We start from the raw sequence: 13965 nt of genomic DNA, 5'->3' as shown, positions 1-13965 counted from the left end.
ATCCACATCACGTGTGATGGGTTCTCAAAAAAGTTTGCACCAGTTTGGTGCGAAATGGTGCGTAGGTGAGCATTTCCATATATATATATATATATATATATATATATATATATATATATATATATATATATATAGCTGAACGTGTACCGTTGAAAAGGAAAATGTTCAAAATCTGCTAAACTCAATTGCACAAATCAATGTCTGTGATCACCCTCCTGTATGAATATTAGACATGAGCCTTTCAAATTAGTGCAGAGAGAGAATGGACGGTTCCGATTATATGACCATCTGAGCATGTGGGGCACCTGGGTGCCACAAACTGATGAGGGCAGGGACTCAGTCAAGTTGGGTTGTGACCGTGGGGCCACCTCAATGTATGTGTTGCATACATCCACGCCGTCCATCCATTTTTCCAGCTCATTTTAAGGCATGGGATCAAAAGTGAAGCAAATCCAAGTCTCAGGTGGACCACAACACTGGAAACAGGGATCATTGAACGCCCACCATTGCCGTAATGTTTATTTGTCATCCAACATGTTGATAAGGTCACATAGACCTGGATGAAGGGGAAAACAAAAATATCAGATTGATCCAAAACTCTTGTGGCCCACAGTTTTTAATGGTCAATCACCACTGTTTCCTGTGGTATGGTTCACCTGATATTTGGATCTACTTCAATTTTTTGGGCCAAACCCCTAAAATGAGCTGGCAAAACGGATGGACGGTGTGGATATACAAACATACATTGAATTGGGCCCCACGGTCACAAGTCAGGTCCCAACCTGATTGAATCCGCGCCCAACTGATTACAGACAGCAGCCAAAACTAACTGCCTCTAATTAGCATTCCTCCCAGCGGGGAATAGTAATAAAAACTACCCCTCATTCTCAACCTTTCGTGGCCTCTCTCTCTCTCTCCCCTAGAGATTTGCAGAGAGGAGTTTGAGCCACCACCACCCAAATCAATCTATACATTTTTCTTTTCCATTCCACTCTCTCTCTCTCTCTCTCTCTCGTTAGAGAGTAATCTACATAGACAATCTATACATTTTTCTTTTCCATGCTCTCTCTCTCTCTCTCTCTCTCTCTCTCTCTCTCTCTCTCTCTCTCTCCTTAGAGAGTAATCTACATAGAGAGGAGATTGTGTCACACCCAAATCAATCTATACATTTTTCTTTTCCTCTCTCTCTCCTTGGAGAGTAATCTACATAGAGAGGAGATTGTGTCATCACCACCCAAATCAATTCATACATTTTCCTTCCTTTTTTACTCTATAAACACACATTAATAGAGAGACCTACATAGAAAGGAGATTGTGTCACCACCACCCAAATCAATTCATACATTTTCCTTGCTTTTTTTCCTTCATCAATACATCTAACTGAAATTAACGTCTGAAAACCAGCAATGTATCACATAAGCAACCATATCCTAGGCCTCCTAAACATCCTAACCATGATCTTATCGATCCCGATCATCTTGGCCTCATTGTCATTAGGCATCCAGACCAATTCCGAATGCGAGAACTTCATCCAATTCCCGATGCTCGTCCTTGGCGTGTTCTTGTTCGTCATCTCAGTCCTAGGGATTATTGGCGCATGTTGCCAGGTCACATTCTTACTATGGATTTACCTCTTTGTGACCTTTTTGCTGATGATCGCACTCTTCTGCTTCTCAATATTCGCTTTTGTAGTCACGAACAAGGGTGTCGGGGAGGCTATTATGGGAACGGGATACAAGGAATATCGGCTCGGAGATTATTCGGATTGGTTGCAGAAGCAAGTCAACAATGAGAAGAACTGGGGCAAGATCAAGAGTTGCTTGCAAGACTCGGAGTTTTGCAGGAGGCTCGGACACCAGATGTATGATGGCAATGATTTATATGAGGAGACCGCCGAGTTCTACAAGCAAAACCTAACGCCGACCCAGGTCTGCTTCGGTTCTTTGCTTTTGGATTTTTCTTAAGGTTTGTTTGGGAGTTCAGAAAATAAAAGTAGAGAAAGTGACTTTTCTTTAAAAATTATTTTCCAACTAAAGCTTTTGGAGAGAAGGCTGGGAATTTTTTTAGGACTTTTGCCATGAAAACATGTTTTTTGGAAAATGTTTTCCACCAAAATGCGAACTCCCAATCAAGGAAAATGCCATTTTCTTGGAAAGTACTTTCCACCCAAATAATTCCAAGCTCCCAAATTGCCAAAGTAATCATGGAATTCCTATCCAGGCTTTCTCCAATTCTGGAGCCATGGTCTCATGGCAGTAGTACAACATTGGAGGTCTTGGGTTCGATCCTGACCTACCCATTAAAAGAAATTCATGGAAATTTAGAGAAAACTGAAATATGCCTTGAATGGGGAAAGTCCTTTGTATTCCTTGCACTGCACCTTTTACTGATATGGTAGAAACCGTCGAACTTGCTAATTCCTCAACCCACTCGCCAGTGCGGTACTCGTTCAACACCTCAATGCCTTTTGAGTCAGCCTTCACCTGACACTTTGAATTAGGCTTCTTTGACGTTTATATATATATAGAAACTGTTAATTGGTTTTCCGTATCTAACTAATAGCATAGGGTATAGAATGAAATGATTGAGAATTTCATATTAGTGATTCTCTTTTCATTGAATTATGATATCTATAAGAGATTAAACTCCTCTTCCATGCATGCAAAAGCTACTTCGTATTGTCATCGCTGTTCTTGTGGGGTTATGCAACAAGGGGGGGACCCTGATAATGAAATCTGTTCGAGGATGAGAACTGCTCAAATACATCCCCATGTGTTACAATAAAAGATATGTAGTGATCCTAATAGTTGGATTTGGACTTTTTCAATGGTCATCCCGATTGATGGGTCTCACCTAAAAATTCACACTGGCAAAATACACCCAGCCGTTAAATGGTTGATTAGTACCAACAGAGAACGAAATGAAAGAAAGAATAACCATTGACAAATAAATAGGCAAAAATCCTATGCTCAGCAGTTTGGATTGTCTGGTCATTGCCATTTTTGAGATACGGTCCATGCATGGTAGGGCCCAAGAGATTTTATTTTATTTTTTTTCTTCTAAAGGTTAGGGCCCAAGAAATTAATGCTTAAGATAACACATACAGGCGCAGAATAGAGCTTAGATATCAACATTCTTCTTCTTTAGGTTCATAACATGTACTACATACATTACAGTGTTTTTTTTTTTCTTTTCTTTTCAAATTTTAAATTTTTATTTTCAGTTTTCACCAATCATCATCATCTTCAGCATCTTTTTATTTATTTATTTATTTAAACGATGATAATGCTATTTACAAAAGACGAAGCTCAGGACATACAAATAGACAACCCTATCGGGCTACAAATCCCCTCAAGAGACCAGAAAAGAAACTGCGAACTTTGAATACAAAGCCCATTCTAAAACAAGAGATTTAGCTTTACCGAAGACTTGAGAAACCTGTCTTTTGCCATTCCTGAAGCAACAGTCATTTCTTTGCAGCCATAAAACCCATGCCACATGAAAAAGAAACTCTCAATTAAATTTGGCAACACCTATAGCACTCCAAACAAAGAAATTATCCCGTAACAATCTTGCAAAAGCACAATGAACGAATAGGTGATCCACTGATTCCGCAGCTTGCATACACATTAGACAAACATTCGGAAGGATAAGGCTTCATTTTCGGAGATTATCTATTGTAAGCACCCTTTTCCTCCCAACCAAGCCATGAAAAAGCCGCCACCTTTAGAGGGGCACAATATCGCCAAATGAACTGAGTAGAGCAAGACCCGTCCCTAGAACAACCCCAGCAAGAAACATATAGAATGATTTTACTAAAAATATGCCAGACTTATCCTTAAGCCATTTCGTAGAATCCAGGTCAGAGAGAACCAAAGATATCTTCAATAACAACTACAATTGAATGAGCTCTGCCACTTCTTCGTCGCCCAATTCTGCCTACACAGCAGTGCCCATACTACCTCCTCTCCAAGTACTGAAAAGCAACTAGCTACCCTCAACTCTTCCTCAACTAAGATCCCCGCCAATTGTAGAAAAAGCTCACTCAGTTTATGATCTCCCCCCTCCCCATCTATCTTCCCAAAATCTAATATTCTTCCCATTCCTCAATTAAAAAAACCCACCCCTTACCATACTTAATGTTTTACCAAGGCCACTGATTTCCATATATGTGATGCCCTATATAATGATGATGACTTAATCCACCACCCCCTTCATCATCTAAGCCTTATTCCAACTAGTTGGGGTCAGCTACATGAATCCTATTCCGCCATTCCACTCTATTCAGTTTCAACTAATTGTTTCCACCAGCGTTCATAATATCGGTATCGCACAATGTATCGCACCCTTGGGATACAGATACGTATCGGTTCGCATAGTTTATCGCACTTTTTGGGAAACATGGGGAAACGTTGGGAAAATGGTTGAATTTTTAATGAAACTTTGGAGATTGTTAAAAAGGCCCTTGATACACACTTTTAAATCATAAAATCTCAAAAAAAAGATGCACATAATAAATTTCCTTTATATAGAGTCCTAAGCTATGCGATGTTTAACTGAACTAACGCAACTATATTTAAATTGAATGCATGATATTTATAAATATATCATAGTCATGTATGAAAACACAATCAATTCATTGAAAAGGAAAAGAAGAACTGAATAAGTAAAATTTGAGAAATATACATATCAATGATGGGGACTAGTTGTGGTCTAGACCCACATAGAGTTGCGCGGTGGCTCGTAATCATCATCTCCATCTCAACGGGGCTGGGCATAGTACTGCTGCTCCACAAATTGACAATATTGTACCCAAGTCATGGTAGAGTGGTTCCAATTATCCTCTCCGAACTGAATCAATACGCTCATCCGTGGGTACTGCATAATCGTCACAGTCTGTAACTGATATGGATCTGGAAATGGCACATATGAAGCTCCTTCGTATCCATACTGCTGTTCATATCCCTGCCAATATGCAGAAGTGAACTCCTGACCATGGTTGAAAAATGATGTGCCATAACTGCTGGAGTCACTCGTCACATATCCACTAGGTCTATATCCATGTCCATACTGCGGCACAGAACTCAAGCTACTTTCCTGTGTTTGTGATCCAGATTCATATTGTGGCCTGTAACTCGAGCTCTCCTCGTCCATGATCCAAATCTAGAACCACCTCGCCTACCATGAACACTTGTGTCCCTCATGCATTTTGCCAACAGCTCCTTCTCAAAATCTGAAAGTTTATGAGTCTGCTTTTTCTGCAATAGCTTTTGACGCATGTATGTCTTATTGTAAACAAGACGGGGTCGTGGTTTCTCCTGGACAAGAACTATGGTCAGGCTCCTGTGTAAAATGATCGAAACTCTCCTCCCCGGTAAAAGGGCTAAGACGCCTCTTGTCCTGACTGCCACCCGCGTCGCCACCACCATCATCATCATCCTTACTGTCATCAGAGTCATCGTCACCCTTATCGCCGCCATCATCATCACCAGACTCATTTCCCGCATCACTCTCTGACTCGGTCTCAGTGTCAGACAATGTTTCCCCGCCGCGTGTCCCGCGTGATAGTGACTGCCGCGGGCTGCCCTCCGGACTCCTCGTCAATGGGTCGAATGCCTCATCAAGAGACCTCTGCTGCTCCACATGTGCATCAACATCAATCCCCTGTGTTTCTACTTCTGTCACAATATGTGACTCTGGTTGCCTATCCAAGGTATCTAAATCATCCGACCTAACCCACTGGTAAACTGGGTCATCCTCCGCATCCTCAGCATATGCATGCTGTCCGACCGTCGTCAGGTCCAGTAGGTCTTCCTGCGCTTTTCTTCTTCCTTCCGAACGAAGCAACCTCTCTCGTAACTTCATATTGTAGTTACAATACACTAGCTTCTAAAACCTCTCATACCCTATTCTATTACGTTTATTTGTATGTACGAGGGAGAATGTACTCCAATTACTTTCACAGGGTGACGAGGACACTGTCTGTGCAAGCACACAGACAACCAATCGTTGTAAAACCTCGCAGTTAGTCCCATACATGGACCACCATTCGCCTGCATATCATAAGATTATTTCATTATCCTAGATTTTCCAAAATAATATAAAAGTTAAGTTTACTACAGTGACTCACATGCCATCATAGCGTTCCTTGACTTCACTGTAGGGTGACACCCAAACATTCCAACTGCGTCGCGGAATTTAACAATCTATTGATAGCGTATAGCAACCAAAATAAGTATTTAATGATTGAGATGAAGAGAAGGAGAATGTAAGTGCGGAACATATTTACCTCACTACCAAATGTGCCTTTCCTCGGACAGTCGGGGAATAAGTGATCGTACACCTCATGCACAGCCCTCTTTAATGAATTATCTTCGAAGAGGTTCTGGCTGTAGTAGTATTTGGGATTCAGGAAATACGCTGAAAACCAACATATACACATCAGTACAACCCTTGTTTATTATTGCATATGGAAAAAAAAAATCCATATAGGTACTTACCAGCCTGATGTAGTGGGTGAGAAAGCGTCCTTTCCCAACAGTCATCTATTATTGCATGCACCCACTTATATGCATTGGAAGCTTTAACCATGATGGCCTCTTTCATCAGCTGTATAGACGGATACAGCGACCCCATCGACGGATTTGTCTCATTGTCCACCATCCTCAACACCACATAAATGGGCTCTAGAATACCCACAACATCACGCACTTTATCCCAAAATGAATTTCCCAGCACCAGCTCTTCGATTCTATAGGTTACTTTCATCAACCTCTTTTTCCATTCTACGTAATCATGAGAGGTGAAAAGCTCCCATAATCCCTGTTTGTGTTTGAGAAGGCTACTTGAGGCGATATAATTTGTGGCGAATCACGTCGCTCTAGGGCGCACTATATCGCCACCACACTTCTTGTGCATTGCGGCTAATAACCATGTGTGGTTGTATACAAAGTTTGTAATGAGCTGTGCATCAGTAATTACAGTCTTCACCGACAGCCTATTCCCGATCCCCTCCAGCATGAGATCGATGCAATGGGCTACGCAGAGGGTCCAACGCATATGATACTTGCTCTGAATATCCTTCCCCGCCTTAACAAATGCACTTCCATTATCCATAACAAACTGCACAATATTTTTCCTCCCAACATCTTGCATGACGTTGTGCATTAATTTGTAAATGTACTTAGAATCCTTGATCTTACTACTCGCATCTATACTCTTTAGGAACACAGCTCGTCCCCTGGAATAGACCATTAATTTTATAATCGACATCTTTGTCGGTCCGGTCCAACCGTCACACATGACAGTGCAGCCGTACATCTCCCATGACTGCCGATACGAATCAACGTATGTCTTTATTTCTGCATGTTCATCATCTAAGTATTTCCCCATGATCTGTGCGGGTGTGGGCGGCTGCACACCCTCACCCCCACGCTGCACTTTACTTATCGTATTTTTGAAGTGCGGGCTTGCTGCGGCATTTGCGGGGATTTGATCGTATATAAAAAAATTTGCTATAAAATTTTCAACTTTTTTCCTCACATCCCCTCCACTAAACATCTCATTTAGTTTCTTTTGTGTCCCTTCTGCCTCTTTATACATCCTCGGATCTGAAGATAGATCCGGCACCTGCATGTTACTACTCCTGCCCATGCTCCATATTCCTCCCCGCCTACTACCCTCCCCTGATCCACCCCTAGCACTCTCCCTTGCTCCACTCCCCCCCACCATGCTCATGGATGGACCCATTAAATCTAGGCCTACTTGTGTCCCACCTCCTATCCTAATCCCTCTTTCACTGATCTCGCATGGACTCTTGAATTGCGCATCTGTATTTGGGATCATCATCATTATCGAGATCCACTACATCATCCTCACCTGCATATTGTGGCCGCCCCAACTCCTCCGTAATCTCCCTCTCCCGCGCATGTCATTCATCTTTTGACTTCACATTTTTTTTCCAATATGATCTTCATCTGTTCTCGCACATCCTGTGGGCACTTAGGGCAATCCACAACATTGCGATACCCTCATGCTAAATGCTCCTTTAAGCGGGTTACCCCACCACTCCTCGATACAAAGCCACATTAATCACAAATACTCCTGAATCGATTATCGGGAATGGGTCGACCGTACGTCCACCCTATATCAGGTTGTCTCCCTCCAATGGATAGAGCCAAAATTAGATAGATCCACCACTCAGATGGGCCACACCACATAGAACAACGAGATTTGATGCCAACAATAGGTTAATAATTAGGGGCCACCATGATGTGGACCTTCAATCAAAGCCGTTAATCAGTTGTAACTCATTAAAATATGGACCACCATGATAAGGATCATCATATGAACAGTAGATTTTACATTTACAGCATGTTTTACCCTACAAAGCTGTGACTGTTTTATTCCCAGCATGTTTTCACTTCATACAGGTGTGTATATGAACATATCAACAAGTCGGATAGAAAGTAAATGACATGGTGGACCCTGAAGTGACACACCAAGTTTTGTGGGGCCCACCATGATGTATGTGTTGTATCCACACCGTCCATCCATTTAGAGATATCATTTTAGGCCATGAGAAAAAGAATGAGTCAGATCCAAAGCTCAAGTGGACCCCACCACAAAAAACAGTGGAGAGAGTGACACCCACCATTAAAAATTTGTAAGGGCCATGAAAGTTTTCGATCAAGTTGAAATTTGTTGTTTCCTTTCTTTCATGTTTGTCTGAACTTATAAACTATAAACAGGTTGGACCTCAGATAAACATCATAGTGGACCTTAGGAAGGTTTCAACGGTGGGTGTCCCTCTCCCCACTGTTTTTTGTGGTGGGGTCCACTCCAGATTTGGATCTGACTCATTCTTTGTCTCATGCCTTAAAATGATATACCCAAATGTATGGACGGTGTAGATACAACACATACATCATGGTGGGCCCCACAAAACTTGGTGCGTCACTTCAATAGCCAGTCTGGGTACGCAACCCGTCAGTATCTTCTGCGCATGGACGCGGATTGCGTCCTACCCCCGCCAGGACGGTAATCCGTCCGGGCAGGCCTCTATGGGGTCCACTGTGATGTAAGTATTTTATCCACACCTTTCATCGCTTTTCTCAGATCATTTTAAGGTACTACATAAAAAATGAAGCAAATAAATAGCTCCAGTGGACCACATCAAAGGAAGTTGCAGTGATAATGACACCCACTATTGAAACCTTTCCAAGGGCCATCGTGATGGTTTTTTTACCACTCAACCTATTAATAAGGTCATTTAGACTTGGATGAAGTGAAAACACAAATTTTAGCTTGATCTGACACTTCTCCAGCTCTTAAGAAGTTTTTAATGGTGGAGGTTCAATCCCCACTTCGTGGTCCATTTAAGCCTTGAAACTACCTCAATTTTTGGTTCATAGCTTAAAATAATCATATAAAAATTATTAACGGTATGGATAAAATACTTACATCACGGTGGGCCCCACAAAGGCCTGCCCGGACGGATTACCGTCCAGGCGGGGGTAGGACGCAATCCACGTCCCTTCCGTGCGCGGGGAGACGGATTGGCTACTCCCCCTGACACCGACCTCATAGCTGGTGGTCGGTGCTCTGTGGGCCCCACCATAATGTATTTGTTTCATCCATTCTGTTCATCCATTTCTATGGATCATTTTATGGATTGATACAAAAAATCATAAGGATATAAATCGCAGGTGGACCACACCAAAGGAAAACAATAATGATTGGATATCCACCATTAAAATCCTCCTAAGGCCCACTGTACTGTTTATTTGACATCCAATCTATTGATTGGGTCCTACAGACCCAGATGAAGGGAAAAAATAAATATCAGGTTGATCCAAAGCTTTTATGGCTCCCAAAACGTTTTTAATGGTCAACGTTCATTCAACATTGTTTCCTGTAATGTGGTCCACTTGAGTTGTGGATATGGTTCAATTTTGGGCTCAACACCTAAAATGATCAGTAAAAAAGGATGGACGGCGTAGATAAACCACGTGTAATCATGGTGGGCCCAACAGAGTTTACTAAGTAAGATAAGAGCGTAACTCAGTATGCATCTATCATATGAACGCCCGTCACTGACGGGGCACAACACGTCACCAAGTTACGTGGGTCCCACCATGATGTATTTTTTCTATCTACACCATCCATACATTTGAAGAGATCATTTTATTGCATGAGCCAAAAAATGGGTCAAATCCAAAAATCAAGTTGACTCCACCATAGAAAACAGTGGAGAAAGGTTTCAACGGTGGAAATCAGTATCACCACTGTTTCCTATGGTATGATCTCATATTTTTCTAAAATTTGGGATCAACCTTTAAATTAGATGAGAAAGTGGATGGACGGCGTGGATGGAACACATACATTAAAGGTGGGCCCAAGTGAGTTTACTGAGTACGATAAGAGCGTACTGAGTAACGCACCATGTCAATGGCCTTTACCCCATCCACCGAAGAGGATTGCACACTATGTACTGAGTAAACTCTGTGGGGCCCACTGTCATTCATGCATTTTATCAAATCCGTCCATCCGTTTTATCATATAATTTCAGGGCTTTAAACGAAAAATTAATCATATCCAAAGCTCAAGTGGACCACACCACCTGAAACAGTTTGAATTGAAGTCTACCGTTGAAAAGTTCTTGGGGGCCCACAGAAGTTTTAGATCAAGATGATATTTGTTTTTTCCATTCATCCATGTCTTTGTGATATTATGAACAGTTTGGATGACAAATAAACATCATTGGGGGCCTTATAAATATTTCAATGGTGGAAATCAATACTTCCACTGTTTCCTTTGGTATGGTCTACTTGAGATTTTGATATACTTTATTTTTGGGCTCAACCCCTAAAATGATATGGAAAAACGGATGGACGATGTAGATGAACTATGGGATGCGTGTAGGGATGACAATGGGCCCTACAGAGTTTACTCAGTACGATAAGAGCATACTGCGTAACTCAGTACGCAATTCGATTTCCCCATCTGCGCCCCTCTTTCACCTTCCCTCTCCATTTTTACCCGCATCCACACACTCTGATCCGTCTTTCACGCACGCAACCCCTCAAATCTCGTTCCGGAAGGAACAGTTCGCCGATCCGGCCTGATTCCTCGTCGGAATCTCCGAAAAAGGGGGAAGTTGAAGAAAATGGCAAGAAAATCGTACTTACTTGTCGAATGGCCCACCTTCAATCACCGCTACAGCCAGGTACTCTTCGATTTTTTTTCTTCTAATTCATTTTTTTATTATTATCCACAACCTGAATCCGATTTTTATGGTGTTTGTGGGTGGTTAGCTACAGTGGGACTCGTGAGTCCCCTGCAATCCACCCGTAACTGTCCGTGTGTTTGTCGATTTACAATAATGGAGAGAAAATCGCGCGATATCGTCGATATATCGTGCGATATCGACGATATATCGACCGATATCTGATATTTGGGATTTTTTGGTATCTTCTGGGGATTATCGCGAGTGTATCGTCTCGCAGTGGTGTGATAACGATAATATCGGCCGACGATATTTCAAACACTGGTTTCCCCAATAACCCTAACCTTGGATTAATGGACATCTGTTTGTTGAATGCGAACCATTTTTCATTCTAAGTATGCATTAGATGTCCACCAATCAGCCAGTTAGGACAACAATTCAGAGTGGTTCCAGGTTTGTGATCCATCTAAACTCTAAAACGGGTCCATGGCCTAGATGGTTAATTTGAATCACATACATGCTATGTTTAAAATTTCTACATGCATGCATATGAACCATCAGAATCTGCAAAAGCATTGAAATTTCTCTCCTATTTATTCCATCTTTGGTTAAAATGGCTGCCATGGACGTTTCCTACTCCGATGCATTGGTCCATGTTGTATCAAGTGCATCCACTGAAAGCAATTTTTAAAAAAAAATATATAGGAATAAGGCAAAAAAAAAAAAAAGTGGTCACCTAAAGCCCAATGTATGCCAACTTAGCACTCTGCCAAAGTGTCACTTGTGTAGGGAATCCGTGCCATTTATATGGTGGGCCTCACCATGAAGATCACCTGTCTTGAAAACCAGGCCAATCCATTCATTAGGTGGGCAAACCTGTGCAGGTGAGCATTGAGTCATATCGTCTGCCATCCTTTGACTTTGATAGTGTGGTGGCATGACCTGCTGATAACTGAATCCATCTCTAATCTCTTATTTTATTTTATTTTTACTCTCTTTTAGGCAGCTTCTTTTTTTCATTAATTATTAATTTTGGGGCCACTTCTAAGCACATATGACATGCTGAGAGATATGGTGCACATGCCTCCCACAAATTAAAGATGTAGGGAATCTAGGAAGCATTTTGAAATGCCAAATTCCCAAAAGCACAATCCAAAATACATGTTAAGATTCCCACCCACCACTACAGATGGAGAGAGATGTGCACACAGGTTCTCAGTGCACATTGTGCGCACAAAAACTTTCTCCCTCACTTTCATGATCATTTTCTAATCCTTCCTGATTTTATGTTTGAATATGTTGTTACTAATTTAAGTCATTTGAATATTTTGTTATTAATTTCAGTCGGGTTGCTGCAAGCCACCTACCTCCTGTGGTTTCATATACAATAATGCTACTTATTGGACCGTACCAAAACACGGCGTGGACTCCCACGACAGTGATTGTCAGGTATGGAGCAACGACCAGGATAGACTATGCTACGACTGTAATTCATGCAAGGCAGGCGTCCTTGCCAACCTGAAGATCAGCTGGAGGAAACTCGCCATCATGAATTTCTTTGCCCTCCTCTTCCTCAATATCATCTACTCCATCGGTTGCTGTGCTTTTAGAAATAATAGAATGGACAGTTACCAGCCATACAGACCGTATTACCATTAGTCACAGAGTCAGGGATTCACAGCTCAATGGAATTTTCACTTCTATCGAGGACAAAAATGACTCAATATTGTATATCCATTACTGCCTCTTTCTGTACTGCTTGTGATCATTTCTCATGCAATTAACTCAATCGTCATGCCGCCAAATGATTGAAGAAACCCCCTGATTGATGATCTTAAGATTGTCGCTGAATACATGGAATTCATGGACCTGCAAATCTGAATCCTGCCGGGCTTTGCAGACTACATATTGTCCTCACACCCTTACAATAGCACATGGATCGCCGAATCATCTGAGTCAGACCCGACATTTCACCCCCAACTCGGGCGAGTTGCAACTTGACTTGAACCCCAACTCGGGACGTGTCCCAGAGTAAATAACCATGATCCTTACCTTGCCACCTTCTCTCACACTGACTTGGGGATTACGTCATTTTGGTGCTTTAATGTTGCTTAACATGATTATTCATCCCATCAACAAGCAGAACTGCAAACAAGTGGAATCAACAGGTCCAAAGTGGTCCATCAGAGCCTATGGCTTCCCACGGTGCTTGATTCTTCATGCAGGGCCAGTGCTCTTTTGCTCTAATGGGCTCCACCATGGATGTAGCATATGGGTGTCAAAGGGTCACCCCAGCCCATTGGGTCCTTCAGTTCGGCCTGGTCCCTCAGGGGTTAGTCCAGAAGTTCAGGTCCGATGAGTAATCGGGTTGCTGGCAGTTCAACCTCACCGGTCCATCGGGGTGGGTTGGACCCAGGCGATATGGTAACTATACATATTAGTTGTTGTTGTTGTTTTTTTTTTTTTTTTTTTGAGAGAGAGAGAGGTTATTAGTCTTTACATATATATATGTACCATACCATTAATAAGTGTGTATGAATCACTTAACAGGCTGAGTTTGGGCTTCAGGAATTTTTTATAAGGCAAGGCCCAGCATAAAAAAGTTTGGCTTGATTTGGGTAGGGATTGGGCTCAGGTTGGGGGCTTGGGGAGGGAACCAGTTTACCTGTTTGCATTAGGGCAGAGAAGAAAGAGCTAACCAAAAATCTTACTTTTGGCGACCAATTCCTAGTTCTTTC

At 42.0% G+C, this 13965-nt stretch overlaps 1 protein-coding gene and 1 long non-coding RNA gene across 2 annotated transcripts; one reads left to right on the top strand and one right to left on the bottom strand.

Moving 5' to 3' along the window:
- Nucleotides 1–1454: 1454 nt before the first annotated feature.
- Nucleotides 1455–13023, top strand: LOC131217337 (tetraspanin-8-like). Its single transcript, XM_058212251.1, has 2 exons — nt 1455–1928; nt 12572–13023. The coding sequence occupies exons 1-2, from the start codon at nt 1455–1457 to the stop codon at nt 12884–12886; spliced, it is 789 nt and encodes a 262-aa protein (XP_058068234.1). The 3' UTR covers nt 12887–13023.
- On the bottom strand, nt 5937–6807 carry LOC131257964 (uncharacterized). Its single transcript, XR_009177740.1, has 4 exons — nt 6501–6807; nt 6290–6389; nt 6131–6206; nt 5937–6053 (listed from the first exon to the last, which is right to left on the bottom strand). It is a non-coding gene; the product is annotated as an uncharacterized LOC131257964 (long non-coding RNA).
- Nucleotides 13024–13965: the final 942 nt, after the last annotated feature.

This window comes from Magnolia sinica, chromosome 10 (genome assembly GCF_029962835.1).
Source record: "Magnolia sinica isolate HGM2019 chromosome 10, MsV1, whole genome shotgun sequence".
Lineage (NCBI taxonomy): Eukaryota > Viridiplantae > Streptophyta > Magnoliopsida > Magnoliales > Magnoliaceae > Magnolia > Magnolia sinica.
This window is presented reverse-complemented; position numbering and strand designations above follow the sequence as displayed.

Bases quoted from the DNA above. Each gene is read 5' to 3' on its own strand.
- LOC131217337 (XM_058212251.1), top strand. From the start codon at position 1,455: ATGATCTTATCGATCCCGATCATCTTGGCCTCATTGTCATTAGGCATC. The intron at 1,929-12,571 runs GTCTGCTTCGGT...TATTAATTTCAG, and splicing joins AAAACCTAACGCCGACCCAG to TCGGGTTGCTGCAAGCCACC.